Raw genomic sequence first — 15,000 nt, forward strand, 5'->3', positions numbered from 1 at the left:
CAGTGACTCCTATGAATATGTCCCATACGGATATATACATACACACACACATATAAATATATATAAATACACACACACACACACACACACATATATATATATATATGATATCTATATATATATATATATATATATATATATATATATATATATATATATATATATATATATATATATGTGTGTGTGTGTGTGTGTGTGTGTGTGTCTGTGTGTGTGTGTGTGTCTGTGTAAATTTAAAATATCACAGTGGATGCACGTGACTTCATTAAATAAGCGAATTCCAAAGGAAAATGATAGACAGAAATCCAAGTGCTTTCGTCTTTACTAAGACATTGTCAAGGAACGAAAATATTTTCGTTCCTTGACAATGTCATAGTAAAGACAAAGCACTTGGATTTCTGTCTATCATTTTCCTGTGTTATTATATATATATATGTCAGTCATATCACATTAACGTGATTCATATACATATATCGAGCTACAAATGTCATTTAATATCTAATTCGCTCTACCTCTGAATTAATGTATTTTCATATATGCTTAACCGAAGGGGAATCTTTTTAGGCGATAATAGATTTGCCGGCTCACGGGCGTGAACCATAGACTCCTTCAAATACAGGACGACAGTGAAGCTTTAACCCACCAACCCACTGCAAGAGGATATAAGTTTATGCCGCCTCCCACCTCAAACACCTGTTGCTCTCAGGTATTCGTAGTTTTGGAGACTGCATGAACCCCCTCGACCTCGGTAGCGTTGTAGTGCTTTTGTCCGCATAACCAGATATTAAAGGACATTTGTAGCTCGATATATGTATATGAATCACGGTAATGTGATATGACTTATAAAATGGTTACGTGCGGACAAAAGCACTACAACACTACCGAGGTCGAGGGGGTTCATGCAGCCTCCAAAACTACGAATACCTGAGAGCGACATGTATTTGAGGTCGGAGGTGGCATAATCTTATATCCTCTTGTGGTGGCGGGGTGAGTTAAAGTTTCACTGTCGTCCTGGAATTGAAGGTGTTGATGGTTCGCGCCCGTGAGCTGGCAAATCTCTTATCAAGTAAATAATTCCCCTGTGGTTAAACATATATAAAAATATATTAATTCCGAGGTTGAGCGAATTAGATATTAAAGGACATTTGTAGCTTGATATATGTATATCAATCAGGGTAATGTGATATGACTTATATAATGGCTACTTGCGGACAAAAGAACTACAACGCTACCGAGGTCGAGGGGGTTCATGCAGTCTCCAAAACTACAAATACCTGAGAGCGACATGTATTTGAGGTGGGAGGCGGCATAAACTTATATCCTCTTGTGGTGGCGGGGTGGGTTAAAGCTTCACTTTCGTCCTGGATTTGAAGGTGTCGATGGTTCGTGCCTGTGAGCCGGCAAATCTCTCATCGACTAAATAATTCCCCTTCGGTTAAACATATATGAAAATATATTAATTCCAAGGTAGAGCGAATTAGATATTAAAGGACATTTGTTGCTCAATATATGTATATGAATCACGGTAATGTGATATGACTTATATAATGGCTACGTTCGGACAAAAGCACTACAACGTTACCAAGGTCGAGGGGGTTCATGCAGTCTCCAAAACGACGAATACCTGAGAGTGACAGGTATTTGAGGTGGGAGGCGGCATAAACTTATATCCTGTTGCGGTGGCGGGGTGGGTTAAAGCTTCGCTGACGTCCTGAATTTAAAGGTGTCGATGGTTCGCGCCCGGGAGCCGGCAAATCTCTTATCGACTAAAATATTCCTCTTCGGTTAAACATATATGAAAATATAATATTTCCGAGGTAGAGTGAATTAGATTTTAAAGGACAATATTGTAGCTTGAGTATATATATATATATATATATATATATATATATATAATATATATATATATATACACACACACACTCACACACACACACACACACACACACATATATATATATATAATTATATATATATTATATATATATATATATATATATATATATATATATATAGATATATATATATATATATATTTGAATAACTTGATCACGAAGTATATAAAACGTGATGCTGTATGTATAAATAAAAGGTATTTTTGTCACGAAGGAAAAAAATGAAAAAACGTGGCAAAAAATACCTTTATATATATATATATATATATATATATATATATATATATATATATATAGATATATACTATATATATATATATATATATATATATGTATATATATATATATATATACTATATATATATATATATATATATATATATATATATATATATATATATATATATATATATATATATATATATATATGAATAACTTGATCACGAAGTATATAAGATGTGATGCCATGTATAAATAAAGGTTTTTGCCATGAAGGAAAAAAAAAATCGAGATAGCCAAGCACTTTCGGTCTAATGCGACCCTTTACTCAGGCACAACTGATCTTACAGAAGAAAAACATAGTCAAAGCAGGCTTAATATCCAAACTGACACTACAATATTAGCAATGAGGTCGATTTCACTCTACAGAGGCAGGATGAGCGAATTTTTAAGCCGCCACACCTTGGAGGATACGCACATGATCAACACATGATTCATCCAGAAAACAATACATTTTTTAAAAAACAAGGAGGCATATACAACTTAATACCATGAAATTTACAAAAATGTCCCTCCCCCAAAAAATTAATGAAAAGACGAAAAAAAAGGGTATAAATATATCGAGCAAGAGAGAGAGAGAGAGAGAGAGAGAGAGAGAGAGAGAGAGAGAGAGAGAGAGAGAGAGAAATAGTAACTATATACATGTGGGACTAATTTATTAGTATTTCATTTATTTTAAGGCCCTTCATGAACATTTTACCATACGGGTCCAAATGGTACAATCCCAGACTAAGATTTAGGTTGTTTTTATTAGTGATTTTTATAATTGCTGATTTTTGAAACATAATCATTAGATCTAGCAATTACAGATGTATCACCCCAATTAATACAATGAGATTTTTCACTTGGATGGATAAATAGTGCATTTGAAGTCTGGGCTTTTCTAACTGAATACATATGCTGCTTAATACGTACACATAAATTTTTACTTGGCTGTCCAACGTAAAAAGATGGGCAACCCTTACAAGGAATTTTGTAAATGGTGTTGTTATTTGTTTGAGGACTATTTTTAATTAGCATATCCTTAATGGTATTGTTATAAGAGAACACTACATCAACATTAAACGATTTTTGTGAGCTTTTTGATAACATAAATCAATTATATGAGGTGGGTAGCAGAGATCGCTGCTATCTTTTTTATGCATTCTACTTCTTGGCAAAAAATTTATATATATATATGTATATATATAATATATATATATATATATATATATATATATATATATATATATATATATATATATATATATATATATATAAATATATATTACATAACTAATATATATATGATATATATCTATATATATTATATATTATATATATATATATATATATATATATAATTATATATCATAATATATATTATATATATATATATATATATATATATATATATATATATATATATATATATATATATATATATATAATAGTATATATATATATATATATATATATATATATATATATATATATATATACATCATATAATATATATATAAATTTTTGCCAAGAAGTAGAATGCATAAAAAAGATAGGCAGCGATCTCTGCTACCCACCTCATATAATTGATTATGTTATCAAAAAGCTCACAAAAATCGTTTAATGTTGATGTAGTGTTCTCTTATAACAATACCATTAAGGATATGCTAATTAAAAATAGTCCTCAAACAAATAACAACACCATTTACAAAATTCCTTGTAAGGGTTGCCATCTTTTTACGTTGGACAGCCAAGTAAAAATTTATGTGTACGTATTAAGCAGCATATGTATTCAGTTAGAAAAGCCCAGACTTCAAATGCACTATATATATATATATATATATATATATATATATATATATATATATATATATATATATATATATATATATATATATATATATATATATATATATATATATATATATATATATATATATATATATATATATATATATATATATATATATATATATATATATATACTCTTTCTTTCCATACCTCCTCTGCCAGTATTCAATCACCGTTCCAGGTACCTACGAAGATTAGCGGCAGAGATAAAAGGACCCAAGGAGATCACCCCAGTATTGACAGGATATATCCGGAACCTCTCGAAATTGGGCATAAATATGGCCTGGCATGGCCTAAAGCAAATGAACATATACAAAGGAAGTACTACCTACCCTGCACCAGAACACTGGTGGACTATGCTGCCCCCATTCTGATGAGGCAGACAGAGGCTCAAAAAGAATCACTGGAGGTCATTCAAAGCAATGCAATGAGACTCATGCTAGGAGCACTCACGTGGACAAGGCTGTGCAACCTCAGGCTTGAAACTAACTTGCCAAAACTAGTGGATAGGATTACACAGCGAAATGCAAACACAATGGCCAAGATGTTCCTCTCAGAAAGAGACTCCATCTTGAGGAAAAGAGCCAGAGAGGGACTGGCTAAACATCCAAAGATTCAAAGTTCGAGTTCCTATGGTAAGGACCAAAGTGACAACATCAAGAGAATAGGTATGGCAGAAATACTGTTGCAGCTAAGTCCAGACACAACACAGGGCACACAACATCTACCACCCTGGAAGAAGGACACTGCAACATATAAATACACAAACCTACCAAGAGCAAAAGAAGACTGCACAAAAGAAGAGCTAAGAGCTGCAGCCTATGAGGCAATCAGGAATACTGAGATCATAGGGGCACAAACATACTACATCAATGGCTCTGTAGATCCTGAGAATCAAACTACGGGAGCTGCAATATATTCAAGAAAATTCACAGCCTGCTGGAGGACCTTCAACCACTCCTTCACTATGCAGACAGAATTAATGGCAATAAGACAGGCAATGCTATACTTGCTAGAGAATGAAGAAGGGCCTGTAATCATCCACACCGACTCAAAGTCCTCAATGCAAGCCTTGCAACAACAGAAAAACAAAGAGAGCAAGGCACTGCTGGCTGGAATTAAAACACCGCTGCATCAGCACAGCGAAAGAGGAAGACCTGTCACCTTAAACTGGATACCCAGTCACATAGGAATTCCAGGTAACGAGAGGGCCGATGAGCTAGCCAAAAGCACAAAGTACATAGACAGAGTGCAAATACACATACAACCTGCACTGCAACAAGGCAAGAATGCAATGAAACCACTCTGCAAAGAAAACCAGCCAAAAGACCATCATGAATGGATAGAAAAGAACTCACTGTCTGCCAGATGGTATAAGAGGTCGACCGACCTAGTGCCTCCTCCCATAGACAGGCACACACCAAGAAAACTTGCTGTGATCATTCACAGACTCAGGCTAGGATACAAAGCCTGCTTGGAAATCGTGGAAAACAGTGTCAGACCATGCGAGCACTGTGAAGGAGATACACAGCAACCACTCCTTCACTACCTGCTGGAGTGCAGAGAAATGGCACGGCTAAGAGGTGCAGCACAAATAGATCTAAATTCACAAGATGCTGAGCATGCAGCTGCCACAGTCACAAAAACGATCATTGAGAACTTATAAGAGCATGCCCAGATGCTCTACAACTTACCTCCACCAAGGTAAAATAAGTTAGATTAACTTCATTCACCCTCATCACATCCCCTCACTATAAGGCTCTATCCACATCATCCACTATCATTCTTCTATTCTTTACCTACCACTGAAATCCTTCTGCAGGGACCCAAGGGAGTAAATGGTTGGACAACCTCACCTGCACAGTATCTCTAATATTCGAAAGCCTTACATTTTTCAAACTTCTACTTCAATATGACATGATGGCCCTCTTTTACTGACACCACCATCCTTCCCCTGTTCACTCCTAACTCTACAACTAAAAATATTTCTAACGTCATAAACCTAACCATGAACCTAATGAATCTTTTCAGATCACCTACGGGCCGAACAAGGGAAAGGCCCGTGCCAACAAGAAGTGTTGGCTTAATACAACAACAACAACAGCCTAACTAGCTGCATTCAGCCCTAGCCAGTCATCGTGGTGTCATGCCTGTTTTGAAGTGGTTTCATGTCCGATGACTTGACCCCATCGCTCTATCATACCTGTGTCATGGTGATGAACATGGCTAGCTTCCCCCTACTACTACGTAGTCTGGAGACCGGACTCTGTCTAGCAGGCCGACTCGACATCCCTCATGAAGCTGTCACACCTATTTCTTTAATTCCCTGATGAAGAACTGCAAACGACCGAAGTCCTTCCGCTAACGCCCTGGCTCTATATACTCATGTCTCGTCCACGGACTGAGCTAACTGAATTGGAAGTTCATTGTCGGTCCTTCACCTACTTTTCCTTGTACAAATCATGTTCCGACTGTTTTTCATATTCCCAACCTTATTTATTCCGTCTGCTCAGGGACCCACAAGGGTTAGTGGAATTATGATATTCTTGTAAAATCATTACCGAAGTGATATTAGAATTTGCTGATTCGCTAACAGTAATTTCGTGATGTTAACGTAATATTGAACTACTGATAATTCATGTGTTTTGTGTAATTTTCTTTTTTCACTAATCATTTCATGTAAATTTACCGCTGTTCATATTTATGTTACAACGTTGCGTGCTTTGCAAATTCATGCAGACCTTCCCCATTTTGTGCGTCCTTCTGTAGTTCAACAGTGCCACTCAACATTCTCTACCAGTGAAAAAAGGCCTTAGGATAGTATTACTGTGATTTCAGTGGGAGCTTAACTTGCTTACAGTGCTCCACCATTTAATGTTGCTCCATATGTGATCTCTAGATTTCTTGGATTTTAGTCGCATTCCAGTAGTACATTTGCTGCTTCGTCAAATAAGTTAAAAGCTTCTTAATTTGAAAATTCACAATTGCATTTTCATTTAAGGTCACATGAGGTTGACTTTTAATTTTAGTAACTGAACATACACTTCAGTTTTAAGTCATGAGTGTGCATTATTGCTAAGTATCTCTCATAAATTATATTACTTGTGAGTATCTTTCATGAGTGTGTATTAATTTTAAGAGTCTTTCATAAGTCTGTATTAATCCTAAATGTCTTTCATAAGTTTATATTGATTCTAAGTATCTTTCTCAAGTGTGTATTATTTCTAAGTATCTTTCATAACCGTCACATTTCATTTAAACCAATAAGATTTATCATAATACACATCCATGATCATAACATCAAACATCATTATAAATTAGCAGAGGAGATCCACTATAGAAAGTTCCTCTCATTTCCTCACTTGCCGAGGAGGAAACAGATTCCCTCCCTCTACTTCCAGGGTCCAAGTTTGCGAGTTGAATGAGCTCAATTGTTTGAGTTGGAGGGCGATGTAACTTCAAGTGCTGGGGGTCCTTATCCCCCTCGCCCCCTTCCTTGTCGTCTCGAGTATGTGTAATCCACTTGCAATCCTAGGAATCTGATTCCAGATTTATCCACATCCAAATAATCCCTTTTTGGGGTTTGCATTTCTTATCCAGCGGTAATCCTAGGTAGGCTATTATGGGTTTATTCAAATCCAGAATGTCATGTCCACATGACTAATCTAACTGCTGTCCTTGACAGGGAATTCTGGATTTACGTAAATCGAGAATTTCGTAATCTCAGACTGTGCATTATTCAGTTGCAATCCCTGATGAGAATTTTTGGATTTACTTAAAATCAGAACGACTAATTCACGAGACTACTCTGTGTATTTTCCAGTTTTAATCCTCGACAAGGATTTCTAGACATATGTAAATCCAGAACGACTTATTCACGAGAATAATTGTGTTATCCTGTTGCAGTCCTTGATAGGTAATTCTGGATACACGTAAATCCAGAACGTCTCAGTCTGGATGATTCCATCTGCAATCCTGGAAATCCAGTACTGGAGTAATCTAAATATAAAACGTTACTTTTTTAGGAAATCCCTAAGGATTTTTCTTTACGTGAAATATTTGTCCCGGAAATGCAATTTGGGATAATTATAAGTCCAAATCTTTCCGTACTCTGATTTTCTTTTGTATCACCCATTTGTTATCTCAGAAATCCAGTTTTCGATTAATACAATCCAACCTATTTGTAATCCTGGAAACCCAGTCCAGGATTAATCAAAGTCCAAAATGTTAACTTTCTGAAACCCCCAATAATTTTCCTTTGTATCAGTCGTCTGTAATCTTGGCAATCCAATTCAGGATTAATAAAAAAAATCCAAAACGTTACTTCTTCTGGAATCCCCAACGATTTTCCTTCGCGTCACCCATCTGTAATCCTGGAAATCCTATTCTGCGTTTCAGCAAATCCTAAAGCGTCCCATTTTGAATGCTAATCCACACCACTTGGAGCCTTCTCATCTGAGTATATCAGAGGCAGTAGCTAAAAGCAGCAGCTAAAACCGGTATCAATGAAGCGGTACCGAATATTGCCGAGTGACGGATATTGGCAGAATATTAAATGACGAATTTAGTTGGCGAAATCTTATGATTCTCAATTTCCCAATGGACGAGGCACCATTTCCGGCGCCCACTTCCGGTTATCGATATGACGATTCGTGATGTGAATCGTGTTGTGATTATTTAATATTCTGGAAAATTATGGAATCTGGAAAATTCTGGAAGAATTCAGAAAAATATATTTGAGGCTCCACTGTCTTAGTTTAGTTTGTCTTTGTTAAGTATAATATTTCAAACTGAATTCAAGCCCTTATGATTATAACATTCGACTCTAATCACAGCATGTTTAGTCACGGGTTCGATCCCATGGAAAGGAAGGAGAGATTTAGACCACTCAGAGATGGTTGATTACATGATTCGAATTTTCAAGGTTCTTGGTTCGATCCTAAAACGGTATAACCCATTCGTTAGTTAACCCAGCTGGAAATGTTTACATAACTAGCTGATGTCAAGGTACAGAATGAAGGTAATAACTGTATCTCTAGACTGTAGCTCAGATTATATATATATATATATATTATATATATATATATATATATATATATATATATATATATATATATATATATACATACATATACATATATTCTTTCCATCGCTCTCTCAAAAGTGATAAATAAACTGAGTATAACTATAAACCTTCAATAAAAATATTCTTTCAGTTCACTGTCAGATCATGATATGGAAACCAATCTAGACCAATTTCCAATATGTAGAAATGAACAGAAAATCATATATTTTATTTTCTAATTCATAATTTTGATATGGAACTAATTAATATATGACAACACACCGCTTCATTAGTACTATATTGAACTGACAGATGTTCTAGATCGACTTTGATTGTTAAAAAGGACTTCCAAAAGGCCATAGCAGTAATTGGGCACTATGGATCTCTCGTTATAATGGTTGCTGGTTAATCCGACCATAGTCTGCTCAACAGTGTTGTCAGTTAATTAATTAAAAGGGTCAAGTTAACCATTTTATATGCATTTGTCACTTGTAACATTTTAACATATTTTAACTACCTTTACTTTTGTATGCTAATGACTTTCTGTTTTAAAAACGTAATTAGATAGATAATCCCCTCGATACAGGAAAATAGGTTTGTCTGTTAGCACATTTTCTAGTAGTTATAGTTTTATATAGGAAAGAGCAAATATTTTATGAATTACAGTAACTAAATAACATTGGCCCTGCATTTGTTATTTACCTGAAACTTTAAAATACCTCTTTTTAGAGAGAGAGCGCAATAGAGAATCTTTGATTACAAATTTATGATTCAAAATTAATTACAGAGTGATTTTAAACTATTATTATGGACAAGCAAATAGATTATGGACTACAGTAGCTAAATAACATTAGCTCTGTATTTGCCATTTGCCTGTAACTTTGAGCTCTCTCTTGACTTATATATATATATATATATATATATATATATATATATATATATATATATATATATATATATATATAGTATATATATATATATATCATATATATATATATATATATATATATATATATATATACATACATATATATATATATATATATATATATTATATATATAATATACATATATATATATATATATATATATATATATATAAGATATCTATATATATATATATATATATATATATATACACACATATATATATATATACATATATATATATATACACACACACACACACACACATCATATATATATATATATATATATATATATATATATATATATATATATACACACATATATATATATATACATATATATATATACACACACACACACACACCCACACATATATATATATATATATATATATATATATATATATATATATATATATATATATATATATATATATATATATATATATGACGGCCATTGCAGCATTACTCAGTGATGATTATGAAAATTATTTAACTTATATGAGACATAGAAGTTTGTTTTACTAAAACTAGAAATTTTACTGTTTTATCTTAATTTTTGTCAGTCAAATAGCCTTGGGGAATACGGGGAAAAAGAGACAGTTATGGAAACAATATGAAAGGGAGAGAGAGAGAGAGAGAGAGAGAGAGAGAGAGAGAGAGGAGAATAAAACAAATATTTCCCATTTGAATAATTTTTTACTTTTTTTTAGAAGTAGAGAGAGAGAGAGAGAGAGAGAGAGAGAGAGAGAGGAGAGAGAGAGAGAGAGAATGACATACAAAGGCATTCAAAGCAAAGGAAACTGCCTATCTGAATAAGTTTTGGCTTATTTCCTTATGGAGAGAGAAAGAGAGAGAGAGAACGTACCAAAATAAGCAGACGCTACATCACATTACAATTCTCACGCACACAAACACAGCACATTAGCATTTAGCATAGCACTCCCAAAAAATGTCTGTATTTACAATGATCTCCTGCTGTCATTAAGAGAATCTAATTAAGAATAGTTATGAACACTAATGAAGGCGAGTTATGGAAATGGCCATGCGAACGTTCACGAAAAATATATAACAAAACTGTTTTCTGTTACGTTACCAACATCTTGATACATATGCTAATAGGAACTTCGGAACAATAGTGGCTAAGTATAGGTCGTTTTTAGTAAGTTTTGATATATATATATATATATATATATATATATATATTATATATATATATATAGATATATATATATATATATATATATATATATATATATATGTACGTTTATATGTATGTGTACTAACGAGACTGAGTGCAGAGGAAGCAAGCATTCCCGAAAGGGAATAACGAAATTCTAACCATAAGCAACTTAATTAGGAAGTTTGTGCAATTTCCATTTCCCCGTCGTCCAGGGCTGTCTGACGGACCGAGTGACATTTTGGGCCAGGCCAAAGTTACTTAACAAACTGTTATTGTGGTGCGGCTGTGCCCACATAACTTTCCTCCCCAGCATTGCGGGTAAAAACTCTCTCTCTCTCTCTCTCTCTCTCTCTCTCTCTCTCTCTCTCTCTCTCTCTCTCATCTTTAATTCCCAACATTCAAAATATGCAAATGTACTGTTTCGTGTCCACTGCCCATCAAACAATAAGCGATAGTCTCTCTCTCTCTCTCTCTTTCAATTCACAATATTCAAAAATATGCAAATGTACTGTTTCGTGTCCTCTGCCCATCAAACAATAAACGATAGAGGCTCTCTCTCTCTCTCTCTCTCTATCTGCTCTCTCTCTGCTCTCTTTTGTCTCTTTTGGTCTCCGCAAAAGTTTTCTTTCTGGACAGTCAACATTTATCGTCCAAGATTTATTGACATACTTTCTCCTTTGGGTTGTGTTTTTATTTTTTTTTTATTTTGCGTGACAGTGCGCAAGAACATACAAATGGCCATTCACACTCACACATACACACACATCACACACACACACATGCAATCTGCATTTACCTAATAATTAAAATCTATCAGCCCTGCATATAACAAATTGTAACTTACCCTTATCCCAGTTATTATCAAAGTACTTCTAAATTAGATGGCAAAATTTCACCTGACCATTATTATTATTATTATTATTATTATTATTATTATTATTATTATTATTATTATTATTATTATTATTATTATTATTATTATTCAGAAATTCAAGCTTCCAAAGAACCTTGTGGTGTTCGTTCGCAAGAAGGAGCAGAAGGTAACAGGAAAGACAGAAAGTGGATATCAGTTATTAGGAAAAGATAAATTAACAAATGATTAAGCAAATGAATAAAAATCTAAGTAATATATTAAAATACACACAGAACTGTATTAGGGTAATTTATTAAATTCTGTCTCAAATGGAATTAAAGTTAAACATGACAATTCCTACATACTAAAATACAAGTTGAGCTGCTGAACTGGATTAAGGTAGCTCATTAAATTCTGTCTGAAATTAAAATAAGCTCAAACATGAATATTCCCACATATTAACATACATGGTTAACTGTTGAACTGGATTAGAGTAATTCATTAAATTCTATCTCAAATGGAATTGAGCTCGAACATGACAATTCCTACATTACTAAAATACACATTAGCCGTTAAACTGGATTAGGGTAGTTCATTAAATTCTGTCTCAAATTGAATTAAGCTCAAACTTGGCAATTCCCACGAAGCTTCATGCAGCCACGCCATCTTGAGGCCTGATAATAATCGACCCAGTCACGTATTTTATGGCCGAATGAAACGAGAATTTCCACTAACTTCTTCCTTAATGGCGTCTTGTCAGCAACTGGCTCATCTGCATTTCTTCTTTGGCTGTGATTTATAGATATATCATGAAAAAGATTCAGTTATTAATTTAGCTTTTATATTTGAAGGAAGGGCCTTTAAGTTGTAAATAAAATACATCTAATAAATTTGCATTTACAATTAGTACATTATAATAATGAACGTTTACGTATTAATACATATAAAAAATTTGTTCCTAGATATAAATATCTATAACAAATTCGCATTTACATCTAAATAACATGTAATATATCTTTATATAGACACTCTCTCTCTCTCTCTCTCTCTCTCTCTCTCTCTCTCTCTCTCTCTCTCTGGTGACATATTTATTTGTTTTTCAACTGTGTCAGAACATAGCTATGCTGGAGAAGTCATATAATATGTGTGCATATATGCATATATTTTCATATATGGATATTCTATATATAAATATATATATATATAATATATATAGTATATATATATATACATATATATATATATATATACGTATATATATATATATATAGTATTATATATATATATATATATATATAGTATATATCATAACCTTCACAACTTGTACGGGATGATTAAAACTCAATAAAAATTCATTTCCAAATTCCATGAACGTATTCACTGGTCCAAAAATTTCGAAATAATTCAGCAAAAAAATAAATAAAATATCACGTCAATTGATTTGCAAAACAATATTGTGTTTCACTTCATTTGCGAATGACACTGTTGTTTCGAGAGTGGCAGTTAAAAAAAGGAAATAAATTTTGTAAAGAGCGAAAATAAATAAAGTTTCGTACCCAGCAGGAACTCGGTTAACACAAAATTGTTTGTATTCATTTTGGGGCAACGTAGTACAACTACAGATATTTTATTTGGCTCCTTTTTTAAATTTCGTCTCGGCTCTGTTTTGTTTTATATTGACCGGAAGTAGGAATGGAGATATTGTTCATCTATGTTTAATTTGACTGAATTTTTCATTTTCAGTTTTATGAAGAATGATATAGTTATGAATGTGAAATAATTTATTTACAAATAAAACTTTTGGCTATATATATCTATTTATCCGTATATATGGAATTCCACTCTCTCTCTCTCTCTCTCTCTCTCTCTCTCTCTCTCTCTCTCTCTCTCTCTCTCTCAGATTGATGCAAATATGAATGTGAAATAATTTCTATAATAATTAACCTTTTGACTATATAATTAAATATTTGTTGGCATTAATGGAGGAGAGAAATTAAGTTTGTGTGTTGTGTGTGTGTGTGTGAGAGAGAGAGAGAGAGAGAGAGAGAGAGAGAGAGAGCGATAAATTCCGAACACACTTACGAACAGAAATATGTATGTATCCAAAAGATTCACTTTTTTATACATTGTTTTTCCTTCGTATTAGTTTCACTCTGTGCAAAACTGTAAAAATAATGTATATATCAACTTAAGTATACATGAAGAATAACCCAGCTCTAACCCTTGGTCAAAAAATGAAACAAAATAGAGATGAAATAAAAAAAAATTGAACCAAAATAAAATTTGCTGTGATTGTACTACCTTGACCATAAAGAATAAAAAAACAGTTTTGTGTTAGCCGAGTCCCTACTGGGTAGAAAACTTTATTTATTTTCTCTCTTTAAAAAATATATTTTCTTGTTAACTAATAATCTCGAAACAAAAATGTCAATCATATATGAAGTTAAACACAGTATTACTTTCTATATTAATTAACACGATATTCTATTTATTTAAAAAGAAATTATCTCGATATTTCCTTCGGCAGAGTGCGTTCATGGATATTGGAAATGAATTTCTATTGAATTTTAATCATCCCCTGTAAGTGTCAAGGTGAATTTATGCAGTAAGCATATATTATATATATAGATAATAATATATATAGATATATAGTATAGCTTAAGAAGAATAGATAGTATTAGATATAGGAGAAGATTATATAAGGATAATTGATAAATTGATAAAAGAGATATATATAATCTATATATATAGATTATATATATAATAGATTTATATATAATTATAGATAGATATTAAAGATATTTATAAAAATAACTATGATATTAATATATAGATATAGAGTTATAAATATAGTATACCATATACTATTATAATATGATACTATATCGTAGCATATAGATATATGTATATCTACTATGATGAAATATATATGATATAGATAGATATTATATATATATATATAT

At 32.6% G+C, this 15,000-nt stretch overlaps 1 protein-coding gene across 1 annotated transcript in view; it reads left to right on the forward strand.

Moving 5' to 3' along the window:
- The window catches only part of LOC135223949 (uncharacterized), a 26,372-nt gene extending 20,699 nt beyond the window's left edge, over positions 1–5,673 (forward strand). Inside the window, exon 2 of the mRNA XM_064262870.1 lies at positions 4,189–5,673. Coding sequence (XP_064118940.1) covers positions 4,189–5,673 — 1,485 coding nt within the window. The remainder of the gene's footprint in view (positions 1–4,188) is intronic.
- The last annotated feature ends 9,327 nt before the right edge of the window (positions 5,674–15,000 follow it).

This window comes from Macrobrachium nipponense, chromosome 10, assembly GCF_015104395.2.
Source record: "Macrobrachium nipponense isolate FS-2020 chromosome 10, ASM1510439v2, whole genome shotgun sequence".
Lineage (NCBI taxonomy): Eukaryota > Metazoa > Arthropoda > Malacostraca > Decapoda > Palaemonidae > Macrobrachium > Macrobrachium nipponense.